The sequence below is a fragment of the Carassius carassius genome, chromosome 3 (assembly GCF_963082965.1).
Source record: "Carassius carassius chromosome 3, fCarCar2.1, whole genome shotgun sequence".
Lineage (NCBI taxonomy): Eukaryota > Metazoa > Chordata > Actinopteri > Cypriniformes > Cyprinidae > Carassius > Carassius carassius.
Window position 1 is genome coordinate 35,346,388 of NC_081757.1, and position 26,409 is coordinate 35,372,796.

Genomic DNA, 26,409 nt, shown 5'->3' on the forward strand with positions numbered 1-26,409 from the left:
ATGTGCTTATGTACAAATTATTTTTTGTACATTTAAGTACATCCGTCTCTAAGTTTTCGTTTCATGTCTAATCTCTCTCCTATATGTTGCTGGCTCATTAATATTCAACATATGATTACCATACTGGGCAAAAATGCAAATTTAAAAAGTACTAGTATCTAGTGAAGTCAAGTCACCTTTATTTATATAGCGCTTTTAACAATGCAGATTGTGACAAAGCAACTGAACAGCATTAAATAGGAAAATAGTGTGTCAATAATGCAAAAAAGCAGTTCATCTTTAAATTCAGTGATGTCATCATCCAGCTCAGTTCAGTTTTAATAGTATCTTTTCAATCAAATCGACGATATCGCTGGAAATTAAGTATCCCTAACTAAGCAAGCCGGTGGCGACAGTGGCAAGGAGCCAAAACTTCATCGGTGACAGAATGGAGAAAAAGCCTTGGGAGAAACCAGGCTCAGCTGGGGGGCCAGTTCTCCTCTGACCAGACGAAACCAGCAGTTCAATTCCAGACTGCAGCAAAGTCAGATTGTGCAAAAGAATTATTTTTCCTTTGGTCTTCTCCCGTTGGCCTTCTTAGACACAAGGTCTTGGCTGTGGATCTGTCTCTGGGGCTCATCTAGTTGTCCTGGTCTCCATTGACATTCAGGGCTGTAGAGGTGCTGATCCAACATCTGGGCTGGATATGTACTGGATCCAGGTGACTGCAGTGACCATCTGATCTGGATACAGACTGGATTTGGTGGCTACGGTGACCTCGGAATAACAGAGAAACAGACTAATATTAGCAAAGATGCTAATGTTCACAAATCTGACAGAAATCTATCTGACTGTTCACAAAGTGTTGTGTCCAAGCATGTTTAAGTGGAAGGAAAAAGTGTGGAAGAAAAACATGCACAACCAACCGAGAGACCGGCAGCCTTATGAGGAGTGTCAAGCAAAATCAATTCAGGAATTTGAGTGAACTGCACAAGGAATGGACTGAGGCTGGGTTGAAGGCATACAGACGTGTCAAGGAATTTGGTTACAGTTGTCATATTCCTCTTGTTAAGCCACTCCTGAACCACAGACGATGTCAGAGGCGTCTTACCTGGGCTAAGGAGAAGAACTGGACTGTTGCCTAGTGGTCCAAAGTCCTCTTTTCAGATGAGAGTAAGTTTTGTATTTCATTTGGAAACCAAGGTCCTAGAGACTGGAGGAAGGGTGCAGAAGATAATAGCCCAAGTTGCTTGAAGTCCAGTGTTAAGTTCCCACAGTCTGTGATTCTTTGGGGTGCAATGTCATCTGCTGGTGTTGGTCTATTGTGTTTTTTAAAAACCAAAGTCAATTTACCCATTTACCAAGAAATTTTGGAGCACTTAATGCTTCCTTCGCTGAACAACTTTTTGAAGATGCTGATTTCATTTTCCAGCAGGATTTGGCACCTGCCCACACTGCCAAAAGCACCAAAAGTTGGTTACATGACTTGACTGGCCAGCAAACTCCATAGAGAATATATGGGGTATTGTCAAGAGGAAAATGAGAAACAAGAGACCAAAAAATGCAGATGAGCTGAAGGCCACTGTCAAAGAAACCTTCCATACCACCTCAGCAGTGCCACAAACTGACCACCTCCATGCCACGCCGAATTGAGGCAGTAATTAAAGCAAAAGAAGACCCTACCAAGTATTGAGTACATGTACAGTAAATTAGCATACTTTCCAGTAGGCCAACAATTCACTATTTTTTTATTTTTTATTATTGGTCTTACGAAGTATTCTTATTTGTTGAGATAGTGATTTGGAGGGTTTTTGTTAAATGGGAGCCAAAATCATCACAATTAAAAGAACCAAAGACTTAAACTACTTCAGTCTGTGTGCATTGAATTTATTTAATTTATTGAGATGCACCTGTAATATATAATATATCTACAGTATTAAGTTCTGGATATATTTTTTTCTAAAAGGTAACTAGTAACTGTAATGGTAAGGACGATGAGGAAGCACATATCAGTGTGATTTTAAGATTGTCTTTTCTAAAGTCTTTTGCGACACTCATTTTGTTATTACCTCTTTATAAAATGTTTTTGAGACTGTACGTTGCTTTTTTGAGACTGAAATTGTTGCACATTGCATTTAATAGGATAAACCTGACATTACACAACTCCTGGTACATTTAACTCTCTTTAATACTTGCATATTTTAAGTTTGTAATCTCAAAGACAGAAAACACCTTGGGAATGGATGAGAAAAGTATACTTGAGTCTTCTTTACCCTGTACATTGTTTTTAGGATGCTTTCCTTTTATGTTTGCTTTTAGTAGAGAATGAATTTCTGACTACTGTCTCTGACCTCAACAGAATGGACTCAATGCTTTGCACTTGGCAGCAAAGGAAGGACATGTGGACCTGGTCCAGGAGCTGCTGGACAGGGGGTCTTCAGTTGATTCTGCAACCAAGGTAGAGTTTCTCAATAAAAATACAAATGGTACATGTGTTAAGGTTTACAGAGACTACAACTCAAGTTTACAAAAAAAAATGGTGTAACATTATGCTGTGCTTTAAAAAGTATGCTAGCGAGGGCCCCCTGGCCGTTAGGGCCAGAGCCTATCCCTCCGAGTCTTTTTTAGGCTCAGATGAGGTCGAGAGAATGACCTTAACATTGGATGTCATTTTGTTTTTGTTTTGTGATTCGGGGAAAAACTGTTCTAGAGCCGGTTCTGTTAGGCTCATGGTTGTTTGTTTATATGGTAGCATAGGGGGTGGATTGGGGATAGTAATGAGAACAATTAGACCTAAAATATGGTTATACAAAGAAACGTAATTAAAATAGTTTCCTATAATGTGAATGGTGTTCTCAACCCAATTAAAAGAAGTAAAGTTCTACGTAAAATGAAGAAAGACAGGGCGGGGATAGTTCTCCTGCAGGAAACCCATCTGACAGTAAAAGAACAAGGAAAATTAAAGAGAAATGGTTATAACCAGGTATATAAATCTGGTCACAGGAGAGGGGTAGCGATTTTAATATCGAATCAAATCCCATTTCAAAAACAGTCAGTGATAAGTGATAAAGAGGGAAGATATGTCTGGGTTAAAGGACGAGTAGAGGGTGTATTAATCAGTCTTCTGAATATATATGCACCCCTGGATCAGAGTGGTCTTTTTATAGACAAATGTTTGATTTGATGGCATCGGAATGGGATGGGGTGTTAATCGCTGGATGGGATTTGAACCAAAGGCTTGACCCTCTATTGGATACCACAGGGAGGGAAGTAAAAAGAAATCTGATTCCAAATAAAATTAAAGATATGATGGGGGGAATTAGGTAATATGGACGTATGGAGGGAACTGAATCCTACAACCAAGGACTACACTTTTTACTCATCTCCACACAAAATATACTCAAGAATTGATTAAATCCTAATGTATAATAAAGATAGACATATGGTGGGGAATTGTGAGATAGGGATGGCTGACTTATCTGATCATAGTCCGGTTTATGTAACTTTGGCGTTGACATCTAACATTCTGGAGACTGAATACCAGTATATTAAAACAAGATATTAAAGAAGAATTAAAATTGGAAATTCAAAGATATTTAGAGGAGAACGATAATGGGGAAGTGTCCCCACCAGTACTATGGGACGCGTGTAAGGCAGTGTTAAGAGGGAAAATAACTACCAAATTTGCTTATTTAAAAAAATTGAGACAAAAAAATCTTGTTGCATTACAGTTGGACCTACAGAAATTAGAACAGGAACATAAAGAAAGGCTGAATGATAAAACTTATCAGGAAATTAGGAAGAAAAAAGCAGAGATAAATGATATTTATTCAGCAGATATACAAAAAAAGTTAATGTTCACAAAACAACGGTATTATGAAGCAGGTAGTAAATCAACAAAATTACTGGCATATAAATTAAGAAAGCAGGAGGCCAGAAGTAATATATACAAGATTAGGGACTTTCACAATAAAACAATAAGGCATAAGACCGAAGACATACAAAATTGTTTTGAATTATATTATAAACAACTTTACGACCAACCATTAATCGATAATAAAGCAGACATAGAAGCCTTTTTAGACACACTTTCTTTACCAAAGGTTACAGACAAACAAAATTCATGCCTGATATCAGAGATTACAGCTCAGGAAATAAGATCTGCTATTTCTAAACTCAAAGTGAATAAATCTCCGGGAGCAGATGGATACTCCTCAGAGTGGTACAAGTTGTTCAGGGAATCATTAATCCCAATATTAGGAAGAACGTTTAACTGGGTGTTAAAGAAGGGGAAAATACTATATTCATGGCGGGAAGCTATAATTTCAGTAATCCATAAAGAGGGCAAGGATGAATTGGACTGTTCCAGTTATAGACCTATTAGTGTCCTGAATCAGGACTATAGACTTTTCACCGCAATATTGGCTAGGCGTATTGAAAAAATCTTACCGAGTATTATTCAGCTGGACCAGACGGGATTTATTAAAGAAAGACAAACGCAAGATAACATAAGAAGGACCTTACATGTGCTGCAGCATATTAAAGAAAACCATACTGAAGCAGTGATTATGGGAATGGACGCGGATAAAGCATTTGATTCTATCAGGTGGGATTTCCTTTACAGTGTGTTAGAAAAATTTTGCTTCAATGATATAATAATAAGGACAATACAAGCCTTATATACCATCCCAATGGCTAGGATTAAGATTAATGGTAGTTTATCCAATTCTATTTCATTAAGGCGTGGATGTAGGCAGGGTTGTTCGGCTAGTCCCCTTCTTTTCGCAATTTTTTTGGAACCACTTAGCCAATCCATAAAACAAAAAGCACAAATACAAGGCATAGAGATAAAGGGTACACGTCAGAAGATTGCACTTTTCGCAGATGATGTTCTAATATTCTTATCTAGTCCTGATACATCCGTGCCAGCACTCCTGTCAGAATTTGCAAAGTTTGGTCAAATGTCCGGATACAAAATAAATGTACAGAAAACACAAGTCCTTACTTTTAATTATAGCCCCTCCGAAGCTGTTAAAGGAAATTATAAAATTAAGTGGGATTCAAAATCATTGAAATATCTAGGAGTTAAAGATATATAAAAGATATTGGCCAATTGAAATCAGCAAATTACAGCCCACTAATATCCAAAACAAAAGAAGATATTGCAAGGTGGAATTTCATCCCTTTTATGACTCTTACAACTAGAGTAGAAGTGATTAAAACCAATGTTCTTCCCAGGGTGCTATATCTATTTCAGAATCTACCAGTGGAGATACTGGACAAGGAAGTTATAGAATGGGATAAAATTATTTCAAGATATATCTGGCAAGGAAAACAACCTAGAATAAGATATAAAACATTACAACTGTCTAAGGCGAAGGGGGGACTAGCTCTCCCGTGTTTAAAAAGTTATTATCAAGCAGCGCAAATAAAGCCTTTGTTGAACTTATGTAATCCCTCCTACTCTGCTAGGTGGAAAGAAATTGAATTGAAAATGACAACGGAAGCTCCAATACAGGCATTTATCGGGGATAACAAACTCAGGCATCAATCGGAAAATATACCCAATCCATGGATTGACATTTCATTTAAAGTGTGGTTTGAAATTGTTACAAAGAACAAATTTACACACAACAATAAGCTGCTAAGGTGGATAGGATATGATACAGAATTTCCCCCTAATAGAAGAGATAATTGATTTAAAAATTGGGAACAAGGCCCTCACATGTTTTGGGAACTATTAGAAAATAAGAAGTGTAAAAGTTTTGAAGAAATCAAAGAACAATTTGGTCTGGTAAATCAAGATTTTTATAGATTTTTGCAAATGAGGCATTATTTAGAGCATGATATAAAAATATTTTGTTGTTGAGGTAAACATTATTAAACTCTTTATTTCCGCATACCAATCTAAACTAAATAAGAAACTAATTTCGAAGATATATTCAGGGATAGAAACTTTAAAAGCAGATGTCTGATTTTGTAGCTGAACCAAACCAGACAGTTATTGAAGTGCACAGAACAGACTCAATGATGGCTGAGTAGAACTGTTTCAGCAGCTCCTGTGGCAGGCTAAACTTCCTCAGCTGGTGAAGGAAGTACAATCTTTGTTGGACCTTTTTAACAATGGAGTCAATGTAATTGTCCCACTTCAGGTCCTGAGAGATGGTGGTTCCCAGGAATCTGAATAACTCCACTGCAGCCACAGTGTTGTCTATGTTGCTGAGTGGGGGGAGTGCAGGGGGTTTCTCCTGAAGTCCACGATCATCTCCACTGTTTTGATAGTGTTCAGCTCCAGGTTGTTAAGACTGGACCAGAGAGTCAGCTGCTCAACCTCTTGTGTGTAAGCAGACTTGTCACTGTCCTGGATGAGACCGATGACTGTAGTGTCGTCTGCAAACTTAAGGAGCTTGACAGAGGGGTATTTTGAGGGGCAGTCGTTGGTGTAGAGGAAGAAGAGTAGTGGGGAGAGAACACATCCCTGAGGGGCACCAGTGTTGGTGGAGCAGCTGTTGGACATTAATTTCCCCAGTCTCACTAGCTGTTGCCTATCTGTCAGAAAGCTGGTGATCCACTGACAGATAGAGCTAGGAACAGAGAGCTTGGTCAGTTTGGTCTGGAGGGCTGTTGGGATGATGGTGTTGAAAGCTGACCTAAAGTCCACAAACAGGATCCACCCATAAGTCCCTGTTTTGTCCAGATGTTCCAAGATGAAGTGCAATCCCATGTTGATTGCATCATCCACGGTGGAGGAGGTGTTAATGGTTGTGTAGGGAGATGGTCAGAATGGGTGTGGGTGGTTTCAAATCTACAATAAAACTCATTCAGGTCGTTTAGCAAGTCATTGATTTGCCTCAGTGCAGGGGGATGGTGTCTTGTAGTTTGTCATGGCTCTCAGCCCTCTCCACACTGAAGTTGAGTCATTGGAAGTACTCCATATTGCACTTGTGATCGATATGATACCTCTTCATTCACATGCTACAAATTGATGATGGTCATATTAGTATGATTTAAATCATGCTAATGCACTTCCATTAATGCCAGCAAAGATTTCTAGTCTATGCAAAATAATGTTGTGGTCAATAGTGTTGGTCCAATAGCACTAATAGAGAGATAGTGAGTACACCCTAAGTTAACATGTCAAAACTGTGTCCAAAGTGTCAATATTTTGTGTGAGCACCATTGTTATCTAGCACTGCTTTAATCCTCCTGGGCATGGAATTCACCAGAACTATACAGGTTGTTGCTGGGATCCATAGTGACATCACAGAGCTACTGGATGTTAGACACATGTTGCTTCTCCACCTTCTGCTCAATAGGATTCAGGTGTGGAATCATACTTGGCCACGCCATCACCTTAACCTTCAGCTTCCTCAGCAAGGCAGTTATCATCTTTGCAGTGTTTGAGGTTGTTATCATTTTGGAAAACCTCTGTATGTCCCTGTCCACTGTATTTGTAACTCATTTTCAGGGTGTAACCGAACTTCCTATAGCCTAGGCCATCTTTGTGGAGAGCAACATTTCTAATTATTACATCCTCAGAGATTTCTTTGCCATGAGGTGCCATGTTAAGCATCCAGTGGTCAGTATAAGAGAAATGTACTCAAAGCACCAAATCTTAACTACTCTAATACAAGATACACAAATATGTATGGTCCTATCAAGCAGATAAAAAAAACAAAAAAAAAAAACAATACAAAATAAACACCTTAACATAATGAATAGGACATGTAGCTTTGTTGTCACTTAGGTTGTACTCACTTTTGTTGCCAGCTATATTGGCAATAACTGCTCTATGTTATTTTTAGAGGATAGTAAGTCTATACTGCTATACTAGCAGGACTACTCTAAAATATATCCAAGTTTTATTATTATAGTATTGTACCCTGAGAAGATATACTAAAATGTTAACTGAAATGTGAGGGGTGGACTCACTTTTCTGAGATATTGTATTAAAACAAAAACGTTGTCATTTGAAATATAGAAATTTTGAGGCTGTGCTTTCCTTCTCTGACAGACTGCCATAGTACTTCATTCAGTATGACAAGAACTGAAAGGCAGGACCACTAAGGCTCCTCCAGGCTACTAGACATGTACTCATGAAAAGCTCTGTTGACTGTTTTGGGATACATCATTTATGGAATTTTGTGTAGAAGCTTCCTAAAGAATGCTTCAAAAATAGCTTAAAGGTTCAACTGCTTTTTGAGTTTTCTTTCAAATAAATGTCACTGCATATGGTGGCCAGATACTTTTTCAACCCACCAAATATACTTCACTATTTAAGGTAAATAATGGTCAAAGGAGCATTCATCTATTTATGTACGTACTATGTATGTATGTATTTCTGTTTCAAAAGTATTTCCCTTGAATTCAAATATGGATGGGTAGTTAATAGAAAATACAGTGGGCATATTTGGACACTACATAAAGGGTTAAGGTTAGCTTTTTAGTACAGTCTATTTATCTGTTTTCCAAAGTAACTGTGGTAATTAAAAAAGATTTTGCTCCTATTGGTCTAAACTAAACAAAAAACAATAGAGCCCCTCATGATCAGTGATACTGTCTACACTGAAAGGCCCATTCTATTTGTCACATACCTCACATGCTCATGCTACCTCTGACACAAAGGACAAATGGATGTGGAACATTGGTATTGATACGTAGTTACGGCACACACAGCACCAACTGGCCAATTCTACTCCATCACAGCAGACCTGATTCAGGACTAGATCTTTTGAAATGATTCAGTCTTTCATTTGTAATATTTACAGCATTTAAGAGTGGATGCATCCATTTTAAACATGAAAGTGAAAGTGAAGTGAAAGTGAATATGCAAGACATCTGCTGTCAGCCGCTTGCAATAATTTTAGCTGTGCAAAAACAGTTCATTATTGCTGCTTGATGTAATTGTAATCATAAGCACACTACTTTGTAACTGAGACAGTTTACTGCAATTTGTTAAGCCGGTTGTATGCCTGACAAGCGCCACACGGCGACTAAGCTAATTAAATGGATAGAGAAACATTCTATCATATGTCTCTCTTGGAAGGTTTTAAACATTCAATAAGACCTATCAAATAATAGAAAATATGTACTGTATAGTTTGTTGATGTTTTTCTTGATTTCTGATAGATGCACAATATAAATAAATGGCAAAACGGCTGATCATGCTGCACTAATTTTGTTTTACTTACATTGCACACTCAATATTGCATTGCAAATTCAGAAGCTTATCTAAAACATGACCGAGCTTTGTTGTCCAGTAGGAACAAGTAAGGACTGTATTAAGCAAATAGTTTTTGTTCCATTATTTATTAGAATTTTTAACATGTTTTGAAGTTATTATCCATGCCTTTCTGAATAAGGTATAAGGTTTTGGGGCAGATCCCTAATATCATTTGTGGCATGCGAAATGTCTGAGTAAATTATGATTATGTTTTTTTGTCTCACAGAAAGGAAATACAGCTCTCCACATCGCTTCACTAGCAGGACAAGGAGAGGTTGTAAAGATCCTTGTCAAGAGGGGAGCAGACATTAATTCACAATCTCAGGTAGGTACAAGTTTGACATTTATGTGAGCAAACGTTCAAGCAAAGGAAAAAATAAATAAATAAATACTATAAATAATATTAATATCTCTTATAGAATGGATTCACTCCCCTGTACATGGCTTCTCAAGAAAACCATTTAGACGTGGTGCGCTACCTTTTGGAGAATGGTGGTAACCAGAGCACTGCAACAGAGGTAAAAAGTTCAAGTGCTTCTAAAATTGTATAGAATGATGATAAAATAAAATATAAAAACGATCCTAAAGATTTCTTTGCTTATGCCAAAATGCCCATCGTCCACATGCTGTAATAAATACTAACCCCTAAACCTAAATTACACCATAACCTTATCTTTAAAATATATCCAGATAACATCCAAATGCTTTTGTGTCAGGATTATTGGCATAATGCAAGGTTAAGTGCATTAGTTTTTCTCTTTTTTCAGGATGGCTTCACACCTCTAGCTATTGCACTGCAACAAGGCCATAATCAGGTGGTGTCCATCCTTTTAGAGAATGACACAAAGGGCAAAGTACGTCTGCCTGCCTTGCACATTGCAGCCCGCAAGGACGACACAAAATCTGCTGCCCTGCTGCTCCAAAATGACCACAATGCTGATGTGCAGTCTAAGGTAAATATGGGCGGAACATAGAGCTGAGGGTAGTATGTTCAAGGATGGAAGGAAATATAAGGAAATATATATTGAAATCCAAACTAAAAATAAGGTTTATTTGTATGATGAATAATGTCATAATGGATGATAACAGTGAGGGTGGCCTTGATGGGATTTACCAATCTCTGCATTAGTGTTGGGACACAATATTTGTTCTGGTAACGGTTCTTAATACATTTTCATTATTTTTCACCTTTTAGCAGACTTGTGCTAGCAGTCTAAATTACATTATTTTAAATACAGACTGTGTACTGTCAAATAATACAAATACAACTACATCTATCTACACATCTATCATGCTAGCACTACAAATCTACCATCTATACTTTAAAAGTTTAGCTGTTTAAAGGTATTACATCCGTTGACTTCCATTTGAATGGAGCTATCAGGATTCTGCTGCATACACATTTTTCACAAACTTTGCAGCTTCTCAGGGGACGGGAGCTCTGCAAAAAAAATAAAAATAAATAAATAAAATGTCTGTGACAAGACATTTGACCAATCCATCAGCTGAATTGAAAAAAACAAACAAAAAAAAAAACACTAAATTTAAAGCAGCATGTTTCAATGCGAGTTGTGGGGTCCGTAATTTTGCATGCTTTGCATGTGAATACAGTTGAAATTTAAATTAGAATAATCACCAGTGTTGGGTAAGTTACTCTAAAAAAGTAATTAATAACTAGTTACTGATTACATCTTCAACAGTGTAATTAGATTACTGTACAAAAAATAATATTGTATTACTTATTACTAATTACTTTTTAAATCATATATCAACCTTGACAAGTTAATGATACAAGGATAGACATTAAATGGTTCTTTTAATTCTTTCAAATAAATAATAGATAACTACATCAATTATTGTGGTCACACTTTAAATTAAGGTCAATTTCTCAGTATAAACTATGACTTTTGTCTCAATATACTCCTGGCATCTGCTTGTTGGTGCTTAGTAAAGTAGTTGTAAAGTTTAATTATTGTACAAGAACTGGGTAGGATTAACAATTTTGAATAAGGTTTTGCAGGTAAGACATTAATATGTGCTTTTTAAGTGAAAATAAACAGCCGATATATTAGTAATATAATGTTAATAACCAACTAGTTCATAATGAGAAATGTTTCCAATATGCTTATTAACTCACCAACGTATTTAAAGTGAGAAGGGTACATAAAAAGCATGCTTTTTGGTTAGACATTAAATTTTGATGTTAAATTCACTATTGTATTGTATATAGATGTTCTACAGTCTATACACAGTATTAAGTACATAAGAAGTAACGTATCAGTTATGTATGGTAACCCTTGTTCCCTGAAGGAGGGACCGGAGACATCACATCAGATGATAGACAAGTTGGGATCTCACCCAGAGAGACCAATCCACTTCAAGTGTAAACTAAACGAGCCAATGCACATTGGCATGCAATTATTGCATCAAACTGCCACTGATCACAGTGTGAGTATAAGTAGGCAGCAGATGCAGTGCAAATTCAGATTTTCGCTGAAGTGCTGAGCCGGTGACTCAGCTGTTCAGCAGTGGTACTGGGGCTGTGGCAACGGGATGTGACATCTCCGTTCCCTCCTTCAGGGAACGAGTGTTACCATACGTAACCAAGACTTTCCCTTTCAATCGGTCACTCTCAACATCACGACGACTGATTAATTGGGATGCCTAACAAAGGGCCACAGTTACATCATTCGCCAGCAGGACTGCGATCTCTGCACACAAGACGGGCATCTGGTGTATCAGTAATATCAGTGGCAGGTGGCCACCCTCGGCGATGAGCAGGCTGAGGTGCTGCTGCTGGCGGCCACGTGGAGGCAGTAGCTGCACACCGGGGCAGGATGTACCTGATGGACTTAGTCTGCTTTTGGGCAGCGGAGAACTGCTGGGCAAAGTTCTCCACCGTGTCGCCGAAAAGGCATCTGGGACACGGGGGTGTTCAAAAATCATGTCTCATGCATGTCGGCCAGATACAGCCACGGATGGCACTTCTAGACCACCATAGTGGACATCGCCTGACCCAGAGACCGTAACGTAAACTTTGTTGCTTGTAGCGCAAGGTCCGTTGTGGTGCAGAGTTCTTTGAGAACTTCCGAGGGGCGTGCCAACCCTCGTGCAAGTCCCTTAGTGCCTTGGCCTGGTGCACCTGCATCAAAGCCATAGCATGTAAGTACAACCCAAATTCCGGAAAAGTTGGAACGTTTTTTAAATTTTAATAAAATGAAAACTAAAGGAATTTCAAATCACATGAGCCAATATTTTATTCACAATAGAACATAGATAACGTAGCAAATGTTTAAACTGAGAAATTTTACACTTTTATCCACTTAATTAGCTCATTTAAAATTTAATGCCTGCTACAGGTCTCAAAAAAGTTGGCACAGGGGCAACAAATGGCTAAAAAAGCAAGCAGTTTTGAAAAGATTCAGCTGGAAGAACATCTAGTGATTAATTAAGTTAATTGATATCAGGTCTGTAACATGATTAGCTATAAAAGCTTTGTCTTAGAGAAGCAGAGTCTCTCAGAAGTAAAGATGGGCAGAGGCTCTCCAATCTGTGAAAGACTGCGAAAAAAATTGTGGAAAACTTTAAAAACAATGTTCCTCAACGTCAAATAGCAAAGGCTTTGCAAATCTCATCATCTACAGTGCATAACATCATCAAAAGATTCAGAGAAACTGGAGAAATCTCTGTGCCTAAGGGACAAGGCCGGAGACCTTTATTGGATGCCCGTGGTCTTCGGGCTCTCAGACAACACTGCATCACTCATCGGCATGATTGTGTCAATGACATTACTTAATGGGCCCAGGAATACTTTCAGAAACCACTGTCGGTAAACACAATCCGCCGTGCCATCAGCAGATGCCAACTAAAGCTCTATCATGCAAAAAGGAAGCCATATGTGAACATGGTCCAGAAGCGCCGTCGTGTCCTGTGGGCCAAGGCTCATTTAAAATGGACTATTTCAAAGTGGAATAGTGTTTTATGGTCAGACGAGTCCAAATTTGACATTCTTGTTGGAAATCACGGACGCCGTGTCCTCCTGCTAAAGAGGAGGGAGACCTTTCAGCATGTTATCAGCGTTCAGTTCAAAAGCCAGCATCTCTGATGGTATGGGGGTGCATAAGTGCATACGGTATGGGCAGCTTGCATGTTTTGGAAGGCTCTGTGAATGCTGAAAGGTATATAAAGGTTTTAGAGCAACATATGCTTCCCTCCAAACAATGTCTATTTCAGGGAAGGCCTTGTTTATTTCAGCAGGACAATGCAAAACCACATACTGCAGCTATAACAACAGCATGGCTTCGTCGTAGAAGAGTCCGGGTGCTAACCTGGCCTGCCCGCAGTCCAGATCTTTCACCTATAGAGAACATTTGGCGCATCATTAAACGAAAAATACGTCAAAGACGACCACGAACTCTTCAGCAGCTGGAAATCTATATAAGGCAAGAATGGGACCAAATTCCAACAGCAAAACTCCAGCAACTCATAGCCTCAATGCCCAGACGTCTTCAAACTGTTTTGAAAAGAAAAGGAGATGCTACACCATGGTAAACATGCCCCGTCCCAACTATTTTGAGACCTGTAGCAGAAATCAAAATTGAAATGAGCTCATTTTGTGCATAAAATTGTAAACTTTCTCAGTTTAAACATTTGCTATGTTATCTATGTTCTATTGTGAATAAAATATTGGCTCATATGATTTGAAAGTCTTTTAGTCTTCATTTTATTATAATTTAAAAAACGTCCCAACTTTTCCGGAATTCGGGTTGTACCATAGCACTGCTGATCAGAGCTGACGAGTGCCTACAGGCCAGGGAGGGGAGCAATGGCTTGCCCCTCCAAGTTGGACACAATTGCATTGCAACTGACTGCTCCCCCTGGGGGACTTCTGTGTACCCCTGCGCTGCGCCACCATTGAGGGTGGTGAGGGAGGATGAGAAGAATGGCACTGGGGTGGGGCCCTGAGAACCAGTGCGAGCCACCCTGAGAAACCAATCGACCAACTTTGAGGGTTCAGGAAGCGGTGGAATTCCACTCAAGCCCAACACTCTCAGTGGCCGGGGAAAGCATAGCCATCATTTCCGGATCTGAATTTTCCTTCCCAGAAAATTCTGGCTCACCCTCCGATGTAGCGATTGACATCCGATCGTTGGTTGTAGCCTTGGGAAATACAGGTGGTACCCCTTTGGAGGGTCCAGCCTGCTCTCTCGACAACTCCACTGGCTTCTAAGTGCCAGTGGAAGGAGGAGCCCTCGGAGGTTGGTTTCCTCAGAGGGTATTTCCTCACTCTCACCGTGAGACCAGTCCAGCCAGTGACTGAAGTAGGGTGCCCCCAGCTACCTCCAGAGGGAACCCTAGATCTAAGCAGTGGCAAATGCACTTTGGCCCTTTGCAGGAAACAGAGTCTGCTCCGCAACTCCTAGACGGTCAATCTCCCGTAATGGGAGCATGCCTCATCCACGAAAGCCACGTCAGTGTGCTTAACCCTCTGGAGTCGATTAACGCGTATACGCGATTTGAGTCAGACACGAGAGGCAGCAATCGTGACCATCATCTGGCGCAAGGTAACGACCGCATCCAGAAATGCACGGATGGAAAGACACATGTCTTTAGAAATATGTTCCACCCTTGGATGCTCTTTTAATGTGCTGAAGCGCACAGGGGAGATGGCTGCCTGCAACACCCACAGTGGGTAGTGCAGCCTAATGTAGAGCGTGCTTGAACTCAAACTGTAGCTTCTCTCTCGATAAGCAGAAGGTCAGGAACAGAATTGCTTGACTCCAAAGCGACAAGCTGAATATGCACTGCATCGGCTGCCTACTTATACTCACGCTGTGATCAGTGACAGCTGGATTACGTATGGTAACCCTCGTTCCCTGAAGGAGGGAACGGAGATGTCACATCCCATTGCCACAGCCCCAGTAACACTGCTGAACGGCCGAGTCACCAGCTCAGCACCTCAGCGAAAACCTGAATTTGCGCTGCATCTGCTGCCTACTTATACTCACACTGTGATCAGTGGCAGTTGGATGCAATAATCGCATGCCAATGTGCATTGGCTCATTTAGTTTACACTCAAAGCGGATTGGTCTCTCTAGGCGAGATCACAATTCGTTGGTCATCCGACCTGACTGAAATGAACTGTAATTAAACAACAGAAATAAAATAAGAGTAATCCCTTACTTTACTTTTTCAATGAAAAACTAATTAAATATCATTAACTAATTTCTTAGTAACTATTTACACCCAACACTGCTAATGACTTGCTCAGTGATTGAATTGGAAGAAACACATTTAGATTGATTTTGTCATAATAAATGTTGGTTTTAATTAAAAACTAAAAAGTAGTAGTTTTTGTATTTTAGGTATATTGTAATTACCAATTGAAACAAATCATCGGATTAATTTCATATCTTAAGATTCCTATACCTACTCTGCATGTTGCTACTAACAGACCATTACAGATTCAGCATCTTGTAAAACTGTCTTGTTTATGGTTATGTTTGTATGTGACTTGCAGTGATTCGAGGATGTTTTTAGTGTCTTCCATTATTGTGCCAGATGAAATCTTTTGTCTGTGTTTGTCTCTCTGCATTTCTCTGTTTCTCTCTCCAGTATAAATGTGCCTGCATCCTGTGTTTCCATCCCAACGCTATCCGGGTTTCACTGTTTTATCTTCTTACACATTACTTTATTTGATCAGTCGTAGAAACATTCACTTCTTACCATAACTGACTGTAAATATGCAGAAACAGCATGCACTTGCAAAATACATGTACAGAGGCATGTAGCCTTCATTTGTGTGAAAGTGTGCATGCATGTCTGTTGTGTGTGGTTTGTGTTTGAGACTGAATGGTTTCATTCTTTTTTTTTTTTTTTTTTGGAAATGCTAATAGAGGTATTTATTTTTCTTAAAAAAATAAAAAAATAAATAGCCAATGGTTTATACTGTAAGTGTGGTTTTAATTTTAGTTCAAAGAAAGCATGCAACATTCAGAATGTTTCTGATAATTAAAAATGTGCCAGTTTAATTTTAGTTTTAGTTTCAAACCAAAAAAAGTGATTCATTTCAAAATAATTTTAGACATTTGTCGGCATAAATGCTATATGAAATGTAAATTTTTATGTATTACTATTAGCAACTTTTGAGAAACATAATCTAATTTTAGTCTAGTCTAATTTATAATATTTCATACAAATTCCTGTAAATATAGAACATTGAATTAAATAATGTTCAATTATAAGTGTGATGTGTCAAAGTGTGATTTTGTCTGTTTTGCCTGTAGTCCTGTCTTTTGATAACTATTGATATGCTGCACCACACAAAAGCAAATTCATGAGCCAAGATCACCACAAAACCACAGTATTCACAAGAGTATGTATTACAAGGGCTAATTTATTTTGCAACTGAAAGCGATAAAAGGAGTTATTACTGAAATAATGTGATTGAGTGGTCACATGACCTCATACCATTCGTCATCTCATGTTAGTATACCTTTAAGCATGGGTTTCTAGTGGCAGGCTGGGTAATATATACGGTCACTAAAAGAAAAATGAAGACCTCTTGCTTCTCTGGCACAATTTGCATGCTGCCGCTATCAACCCCAAATGTGTTTGAATGAAATATAACAAGCCTATTTCCTTCCCTGTTTTTGCTGCAACAGATGATGGTCAATAGGACAACTGAGGTAGAGATATTTATCTAGTTCCTTTTTTTTGGCAAATAAAAACTATTGATTTATTGTATTAATTTTTGGTCCTCTTTTTTGTCATGTAGAATTGAGCTTTTCTGTTTGTTAACTCGGCATTTTTAGTTCTTTTAAACCTTTGCATGGCTGGTTAGTCTCATTCACAGCATCATCCAAACCCCTTTGCATATGTCACATCAGAAATTTCAGTTTTATTTGTAAACTTATTGATTGAGAATGTTATGGTATGTCTAGTGCCATGATTGCTGCTGATGTTTAATTTTAGCTATTGTAATCAGATATAGGCTGAAAGGTCAATGCAGACAGTGTCTATCCTCCTAACATCTATTACCCTCTATAACTTACAGTCAGTTTTAAGCTGGAAGGGCACTTTAACATCACTGTTAATGCAAAAGTGATGCATTCTCAGTTGAGTTGAAACTATATATATAGTATATATATATGCTGCCTTTACTGAAATATACACAAGCCTAGGGAAGCCAGTCACATGGCTTTAATCAAATGGAATTTTATTTCATTACTCTCACCTAAAGGTCAAATAGACCCCAGTGGCATGAATGTGCCTTTCAACAACAATTACTTGACTTCCAGCACACATTAGTGTGATTGCATTAATCTCTTTAATAATACATATATATATATGCGCTGTGCTAAGTGTGATTAATCATTCTCTTTCAACATCCATACATCCGCCAGAATGTTTGAATGTTTGTAGGTGGCATATACATTCTTAAACTGTTGTTGTGTTAGCATTGTCAGTTATGATGTTTTTATATGATTCTGAATATTATTTAAATTATTATTATTATTGATGGAATGATTATTATGTGATACACAGCTGGATGTATGAATGCTAACAGCTCCATGCAATATAATAACTTACAAAAGTATGTTCAGAATGAATGTTTTGTAGTTAGTGGTCTATATAATTATGTACTTCGAAATTATCGGATTTCTTTAACCTTTGCAGGAAATTTGCTGTTTGCAAAGTTTTTATTAGGTTTTAATGTAATTATCCACTGCACAGCATGCTGCATCGCATATTTGATTTTGCACCAGCTTTGAACGTGTTTCACGCAGTCAATATATTCTTCACACTTTTGTAAATGATGTTTTCACATTAAATCGGACCGTGACTTTCAGAATGGGAAGGTAAGGCAAGAATTTCACATATTTAAACTCCTCTACAATCTTTACCTTCTTATAGTCCAGACATGATTTTATTACTGATATTATCTGCATACTGCACTTTTGTTTTTTAATAATTTTATGTTTTCTTTAGTCTTGTTCGATTATGTCTCCCTTGTTTTTATTACAGTATGTCAACTGAAATGTTGTGTCTTTTATGTTCTGTCAACAGCTTCTTGTTATTTTAAGTTAATTTATTTGTCATTTTAGTATATTTATTTGTTTGCATGCCTATGTCTAGGAGTTTGACCTCTCTTAAAGTTTATATGTGTATGTTTATGTATGTTTTAGTTGTCAAAATTCATGTTTAAGGTTTCTTTTCAGACTTCTTCACATGGGACCAAAGGTGCCTTTGAGGCAACAATGAGCTCAATCCATATTCATAATTGTCCATTTTGTACTTTATGTGATTGCTGCATGCTAATATAGTCTATTAAAACAAGATAAAGTCAGGGATGCAGTTTTTGTTTGGAGTTGAAGATGCCACTAATTGCAGATCTGAAACCAGCTTTTTAATTGTGAGTTAACATGGTTGTATAGGCGAGGTTAGCTGTTTTCAGATCTGTGTTTATTGACAGCTTGGATTTAAAGCATTGTAGGAATTGTAGGAATAAAAATGTCTAAAATCTCATGTTTTTTATTTTATTTTTTTCTTGTGCCCCATCCCCTTTTTTGATTCTTTTTGTAGAGTGGATTTACACCCCTGCATATCGCTGCTCACTATGGAAATGTAAATGTTGCAACACTCCTCCTCAATCGAGGGGCTGCTGTGGACTTCACTGCAAGGGTGAGTGTTTACAGCTTTTACATGCATATACATAAGCTTGACTGCCTTAAGCACTTGTACATTTACTATTAAAGCTACTTCATAATACCGCAATAAGATACAATACAAAAATTAAGAATAAATAATTTAAAAAGGTCTAAATGGTCATTAATTTTGTTTTCTGCATTTATGAAACTGAAAGTTCATATCTGAACCAAAGTTAACAACTATCTGAAATTATGTAGTTACGGAAATCATTACAAATGTATAATCTATTTATTTATTTATTTATTTAATTATTTATTTTATGTGTGAGTGTGTATGGTTTGGGGGTGTTGGGCATGACGTGCAGTCCAAGTTTTAGACAAAGCTTGTGATTCTACAGTAGTATTTATGTAATTCATAAAATATAAAAAGATGATTCTCAGCTCCATTAATTTCTAAAGACAACATATATTATATTTGTTTCTTTTGTCTGTACAGAATGGGATCACGCCACTACACGTTGCATCTAAGAGGGGAAACACTAATATGGTTCATCTGCTGTTGGACAGAGGGTCTCAGATTGATGCCAAAACAAGGGTTAGTAACAAATTGTTAGCACTTTTGTTTTGTACATACTGTATACACATAGCTGAGATTGCTAGCATTTTTATGAGTCTGATATAAGCCAGAGGTCAGTTAGCAATAGAAAAAAAGGAATGCTATGCTTAGATCTAATTATTTATTTTTTTAAGTTGCTCTTAAAAGTTTAATCAGCTTCATATCAAACTACTTAATAAACAGTAAAAATTACCTATTGAAATTAAGAAACTCTCTCTCTACTTTGACTGCTCCTGTCTGAACCACAGCAGTATTACCAGCACATTATTTTGGCACAATTTACACAGGATGACCTTTCTTATTGAAAATAACTAATATAACATAAATAGTTCAAATACACCTTGTATTTGCTAAGAGTATGGGCAAAATGCAGGGAATGAATGGCCAGTTCATAACAGGGCTAACAAAGACAAACACATTCACACTCTGAATCTATAAGAAAATTATTGTTGCCAGTTCCCCTGACCTACATGTCTTTGACTTGTGCAGAAAACAAGAGCACCTGAAGGAAACCCATGCAAACACAGGGAAAACATACAAAATCATCACAGAAGGGCCTACTGGAATCTTCATTAATTGAAAGTCTCAATCCGAAAGCAGTCAGATGATCTAATAAGCAGTCAGAAGTCTTTAAAGCCTTTGTTCCCTTTCAGTCGGTCACTCTCGACGCCACGTCGGTGACCGACGAATATGGGATATCGCTTTGATAGACCAATCTACTTCGAGTGTAAACTAAACGAGCCAATGCACTTTGGCATGCAATTATTGCATCCAGCTACCGCTGATCACTGCGTGAGTATAAGAAGGCAGCAGGTGCAATGCATTCCAGCTTTTCGCTTCGGAGCCGAGCGTTAGTATCGCTCTGCTCAACTCTGTCTACTGTGAACTACGAGTTCAGCACGCTCTCGGAAGCTTCGTGTGTTGGCGAGACGGCGCTTCAGCGGCGGTCGTTCCTGTGTCGAGTGGATTGCACACTTCAGGCTGCACTACCCCTGTCGTGTTGCAAACGGCCAATTCCCCTGTGCGCCTCAGCACTAAAAGAGCATTCCCTAAAGAGCAAATTTCTCTAAAAGAGCTTCACGGGTGCGTCCTTGTAAAGACGACGGATCGTCCTTATAAGGATGCCGTTTCACCCGTGCGTTTCTGGGTGCGGTCGTTACCTGGCAACGGGTGATGGTCACGATCGCTGCCTCACGTGTCTGGGCGTCGAGCATGCTGAGGTGGCTTTCGTGGATGATGTTCTCACTGTTGGAATATGACCATCTCGGAGCTGCGAACCAGGCTCCGCTACCTTCAGGGGGGTGGAGTCCTGTTGCCGCGACCCAGAAGTTCTAAAGGAACTCCGAACCGCCACTGACCTCGCGCTCCGAGCGACGAAGGTCACCGCGAGTTCGCTGGGTCGTGCGATGTCCACATTAGTGGTCCAGGAGCGCCATCTCTGGCTGGGTCTGGCAGACATGAGGGACACCGACAAGGTCCAGTTTCTCAATGCCCCTGTGTCCCAGACCGGCCTCTTCGGCGACGCAGTCGAGAACTTGGCCCAGCAAGTCTCGGCTGCCCAGAAGCAGACTGAGGCGATCCGACACATCCTGCCCTGGCGGGCAGCTGCTGCCTCCACCCGCCCGCCGGCCGCAGTGCCCCAGCCTGCTTGTCGCCGAGGGCAGCCCCCTGCATCCGCCCCCGCTCACGTGCTGCATCTGCAGCAGCCTCCAAGTGGTGCCATGGAGCTGGGCGCAGGCAGGTTGCCCCTCCCGTCCCGGCCCCCATCAAACTTGGCGGTGAGCAGAAGAGCAAGAGGCCCCGGGACGGTGACCCAGAGAGAGGTAGCTGCTTTCTGGGGGATGGTTAAGGCACCTCTCCCTCCCCTGGAAGAGGGCCAGGCGGAGAATCTGAGAAAATCTCGACAGGAGAGCAGTTTTCTCCCTCTCTGCAAGAGCGTCAACAAAGGCCCTACTCACGCACCCTCTGCCAAACCGTGGAACCAGGTGAGCCCTGCACCCCACACTCGCACCACACTCCGGCCTGCTCACAAGCTGCCCGAGTTGGGTCCCTGTGTTCCACCTCGCTGCCCCACTGCGGGTACAGCTGTGGTTCCGCTGGTCCCGCTTGTACGGTTTTTAAGTGCCTGGTCAGCGCTACCCAGCCCGTCTCGCTGGCTTCTGCGAACCATCAGCCATCAGCAGCGTACAACGGGCATGCAGTCTCAGGGGTTTGGACGGGCCCGCAGCTGCAGTGGCACATCAACTGCCTAGAGTTGCTAGCAGTACACCTTGCCTTGAACCGTCTCAAAGGTCTCTTATGAGGCAAGCATGTGCTGGTCCGAACAGACAACACTGCGAACATTGCGTACATCAACCGACAAGGTGGTCTGCGGTCCCGTCGCATGTCGCAACTCGCTCGCCACCTCCTCCTTTGGAATTAGAAGGTTCTGAGGTCACTTCGTGCCGTTCACATTCCAGGCCTGCTCAATCGTACAGCCGACGAGCTGTCTCAAGCAATGCTCCCGGGAGAATGGCGACTCCATCCCCTGACGGTCCAGCTGATTTGGAGACGGTTTGGAGCCGCTCAGGTAGACCTGTTTGCTTCTCTAGAGACCTCTCACTGCCAGTTGTTCTACTCCCTGACTGAGGGAACTCTCGGCACGGACGCACTGGCACACAGCTGGCCGCGGGACCTACGCAAGTATGCGTTTCCCCCAGTGAGCCTTCTCGCACAGACACTGTGCAAAGTCCGGGAGGACAAGGAGCAAATCTTGCTAGTAGCGCCGTATTGGCCCACGTGGACCTGGTTCCCCGAACTAGTGCTCCTTGCGACAGCCCCTCCTTGGCCAATTCCTCTGACGAAGGATCTACTGACTCAGAGATTGGGCACCATTTGGCTCCCGCGTACAGACCTTTGGAAACTCCATGTCTGGTCCCTGGATGGGACGCGGAGGTTCTAGGTGACCTACCCCAAGAGGTAGTGAACACCATCACTTCGGCGAGAGCACCGTCTACGAGACACGCTTATGCCTTGAAGTGGAACCTGTTCGTTGAGTGGTGTTCTTCTCGCCGAGAAGACCTCCGAAGCAAGGGTTGGAGCGAAGGCTGTCTCCCTCCACCCTCAAAGTCCAGGTTGCCGCTATTGCTGCGTACCATGACCCCGTGAATGGGAAGTCTCTGAGTAAGCATGACCTCATCGTCAGATTCCTTAGAGGGGCCAGGAGGTTAAATCCTTCCCGGCCCCCCTGAATGCCCTCTTGGGACCTGTCTCTAGTGCTTAAATCACTACAGCAGGGCCCATTCGAGCCTTTGCATTCAGTTGAGCTAAAGTTTCTTTCATTGAAAACTCTGCTCCTGCTTGCACTGGCCTCCATCAAGAGGGTAGGGGACCTGCATGCATTTTCGGTCGACAATTCGTGCCTACAGTTCGGGCCGGCTGACTCCCAGGTAATCCTGAGGCCCCGGCCTGGCTACGTGCCCAAGGTTCCCACTACACCCTTCAAAGACCAAGTGTTGAACCTGCAAGCACTGCCCCTGGAGGAGGCAGACCCAGCCCTGGCTTTGCTTTGTCCCGTCCGAACATTAAGGTGCTACGTAGACTGGACAAAAAGCTTCAGGACCTCAGACCAGCTCTTTGTCTGTTATGGAGGCCGGCAGAAGGGGAGTGCCGTCTCTAAGCAGAGGATGGCTCACTGGATTGTGGATGCCATAACCCTGGCTTATCAGGCTCAGGATGTGCCCTGCCCGTTCAGGTTGCGAGCTCACTCAACTAGAAGTGTCGCATCCTCCTGGGCGCTGGCTCGTGGTGCCTCGCTGACAGATATTTGTAGAGCTGCGGGCTGGGCGACCCCTAACACGTTCGCTAGGTTCTATAGCCTTCGTGTAGAGCCGGTATCCTCCTGTGTTCTCACCTCAAACGGGTAGTGGCACTGAGAGGCCCCGGTTAGTGTCGGCTTGCTTAAACCGCTCCAGAGTGTCCGTACTGTAGACCCTGTTGAGATCCTCCATCACCCTAAGCTGCTGGACGCGGCGGAACATCCGGCGCCAGACCTTCCTGATGAATTCGTGAGAACCATGGAAGGGCGGGTTCCATATTGAGACCTAAGCGGTACTCATATGTGTATAGTCCACGGTATAGCCTTAGAGCCCGTGTTTCCCCGGCAGACTTCTGCCTTCCCAAGAGGGTTTTAATCACTTTGTTGACGCTCAAATTTCTCCGTATAATCCTAAACGGATGCTATATGTGTATTTGCCTCCGAGACCTCCTTCGGGAAGGATGGGGCTTCCGCAGCGTCCCGGCTCCAAGCGGACCAGGTACGTTTTCCCAGTGTTATCCAATCTCACCCAGTGAGGTAGTGCTTTGACAACGGTGAGTGGAGCTACTTGTTCTGAGCCCCGGCCTACACCTAATAGGGGCGCAGGTGGCTCGCACAGGACACTGGAAGGGGCAGCACCCATGGCGCTTTGATAGGGATCCCATATTTGTCGGTCACCGACGTGGCGTCGAGAGTGACCGACTGAAAGGGAACGTCTCGGTTATGTATGGTAACACTCGTTCCCTGAAGGAGGGAACGGAGACGCCACGTCCCGTCGCCATGGTTGCTGTACCGCCGCTGAGCTGCCGGGTCCCCGGCTCGGCTCCTCAGCAAAAAACTGGAATGCATTGCACCTGCTGCCTTCTTATACTCACGCAGTGGCCAGCGGCAGTTGGATGCAATAATTGCATGCCAATGTGCATTGGCTCGTTTAGTTTACAGTCGAAGTAGATTGGTCTATCGAAGCAATATCCCATATTCGTCGGTCACTGACGTGGCGTCTCCATTCCCTCCTTCAGGGAACGAGGGTTACCATACGTAACCGAAACGTTACATGCATTGTTATAATCCCATTATAATTACATAATTCAGTAAAACTTCATAGGCTTTAATTTGTCAAAATATTAAAATGCTGCAAATATAATGTGTATTTATATATTCAAATGCACAAAGATTTATTTTTGCCTGAATTGTAATATTAGGGGAAACCACAATTCCTTTCTGCAGTCACCAGTGATGATGAGTCACTGTAGCTGTGTGTGTGTGTGTGGTCTGATTAAAGCCATGACCGGCTGTGTTCTTCTTCAGATTTTGACTGCAGTGTGGAGTCCAACTGGTTGTGTTCTGTCCCTTTCTTCTGCAGTCTCCCTCCTGCAGTGTCTGATGTATCATCCTTCACACACAGACACACACACCCCTTTCATGCTCTGTTGTTACTGATTTCAGCAGTGCTTTTTATGTCCTATAAGCAATGACGAATACACTGAGTATAAAAGACACAGGAGAGAGACTATGGTTGAAAGTGTAAGGGTTAAGGAGAATGTACAGTACATGTAGATAACGTCACATTTGTGAGGTTTTTCGTGTTCCAAAGTGTTTTGTAATGAAATTACTGATGAGACCTTAAGGTGAGAATGTCTATGTTGCAGGATGGCCTCACACCTTTACACTGCGCAGCAAGAAGTGGCCATGACACAGCAGTGGAGCTCTTATTGGAGAGAGGAGCCCCTATGCTGGCCAGAACCAAGGTAGTTATTGAAATGATGAATTTAATCATTTAATCATATGCTATTGTTTTTGTGTAATAATAAATATAAATTCTGGACGTTAACTGTAATTTGTTGTTGAAGGTAAAGGGTAAAGCTTTATGTTACTTTAATGTCTGTTATAGCTTTGAAAGTCTTTCCCTTCCCATAACATGCTGTTTTGCATACACTGCAACATGTCCAAAGATACACTACCAAACAATATTTTGTAATATGTAATTTAGGAATAATAATAATCTGTATTTTAGAAGTAGGTAAGTACTGTTAGAGATTGAGTCAACCAGCTAATATAAGAAAAAGTTAATCAAGGAGTAGCAAGATCATTTGCTTAAAACAAATGATTTGTGAAACAATTATCACAAAGGGAAATTTAAAGAAATAGCAGTTTCAAAAAAATTCAACACAGTAACATAAATGAAATAAATAAAAAAAAATTGTTAGGCATATAAAAAAGATTATTAATATTATCTAATGATATGGTGTTGTGTTTCTGATAACATGGATTGGTAAATCATAGTAAACATGAAATACATTGTTAAATTATTTACATTTAATCATATTTTTATTAATTTCAGAAACTTTTTCAATTAAATTCTAAATGCTGAAAAAACTTGTTAGTTACTGTGAGTAAAAGTTACTCATTAACTTAATACATTACGTTACACTACAACTCATCCCATCACATACCACTTTTCTCGAATTTTACAAATGTTTAACCACCAAACACATACAGACTAATATGTGATGTGTCAATGATAGAGTTTTCTCTTACTTTCTTTTTCAATTTACTTTTGTGTCTAGAACGGTTTATCTCCACTCCACATGGCAGCGCAGGGTGACCATGTGGAGTGTGTCAAACACCTGCTGCAGCACAAGGCACCTGTTGATGATGTCACACTGGACTACCTGACAGCCCTCCATGTTGCCGCCCACTGTGGTCACTACAGAGTTACCAAACTTCTATTAGACAAGAGAGCCAACCCGAATGCCCGAGCATTGGTACATGCATTCTTATTATTGTGGGTCCTGTTTCCTCTATAAAGCTTTTAAGAATCTTACACTTTCTTGCTTTGTTTGCTTCTTTTTAGAATGGTTTCACTCCTCTGCACATTGCCTGTAAGAAAAACAGAGTCAAAGTGATGGAGCTCTTGATCAAGTATGGAGCATTCATTCAAGCTATCACTGAGGTATGGGCACAGAGACTACCACTCCCACACGAACAACATGGAGGAATTTTGTCTCATTTGATATAATTATATGTATTTACAAAGTTTCACTTATTTATTCAGTTTAGTGATTTGCCATAATCTTCATTAAGCCTGCATAGAATCTGTGCAGAATTTCTCAGAAAGCTCTGCAGTTCCCTTTTATAGGTTCAC

General features: G+C 40.7%; 1 protein-coding gene across 31 annotated transcripts in view; it reads left to right on the forward strand.

Moving 5' to 3' along the window:
* ank2b (ankyrin 2b, neuronal) overlaps positions 1-26,409 on the forward strand; it is a 165,959-nt gene that overhangs the window by 61,842 nt on the left and 77,708 nt on the right. For 25 of the 31 annotated variants that reach the window (XM_059536509.1, XM_059536444.1, XM_059536557.1 and 22 more), the window contains exons 3-12: positions 2,339-2,437; positions 9,429-9,527; positions 9,622-9,720; positions 9,970-10,155; positions 16,867-16,890; positions 18,788-18,886; positions 19,349-19,447; positions 24,914-25,012; positions 25,832-26,029; positions 26,119-26,217. In XM_059536509.1, the coding sequence (XP_059392492.1) occupies positions 2,339-2,437; positions 9,429-9,527; positions 9,622-9,720; positions 9,970-10,155; positions 16,867-16,890; positions 18,788-18,886; positions 19,349-19,447; positions 24,914-25,012; positions 25,832-26,029; positions 26,119-26,217 (1,101 nt within the window). The remainder of the gene's footprint in view (positions 1-2,338; positions 2,438-9,428; positions 9,528-9,621; positions 9,721-9,969; positions 10,156-16,866; positions 16,891-18,787; positions 18,887-19,348; positions 19,448-24,913; positions 25,013-25,831; positions 26,030-26,118; positions 26,218-26,409) is intronic. The other 6 variants (XM_059536468.1, XM_059536673.1, XM_059536476.1 and 3 more) reach the window with 1 other exon arrangement.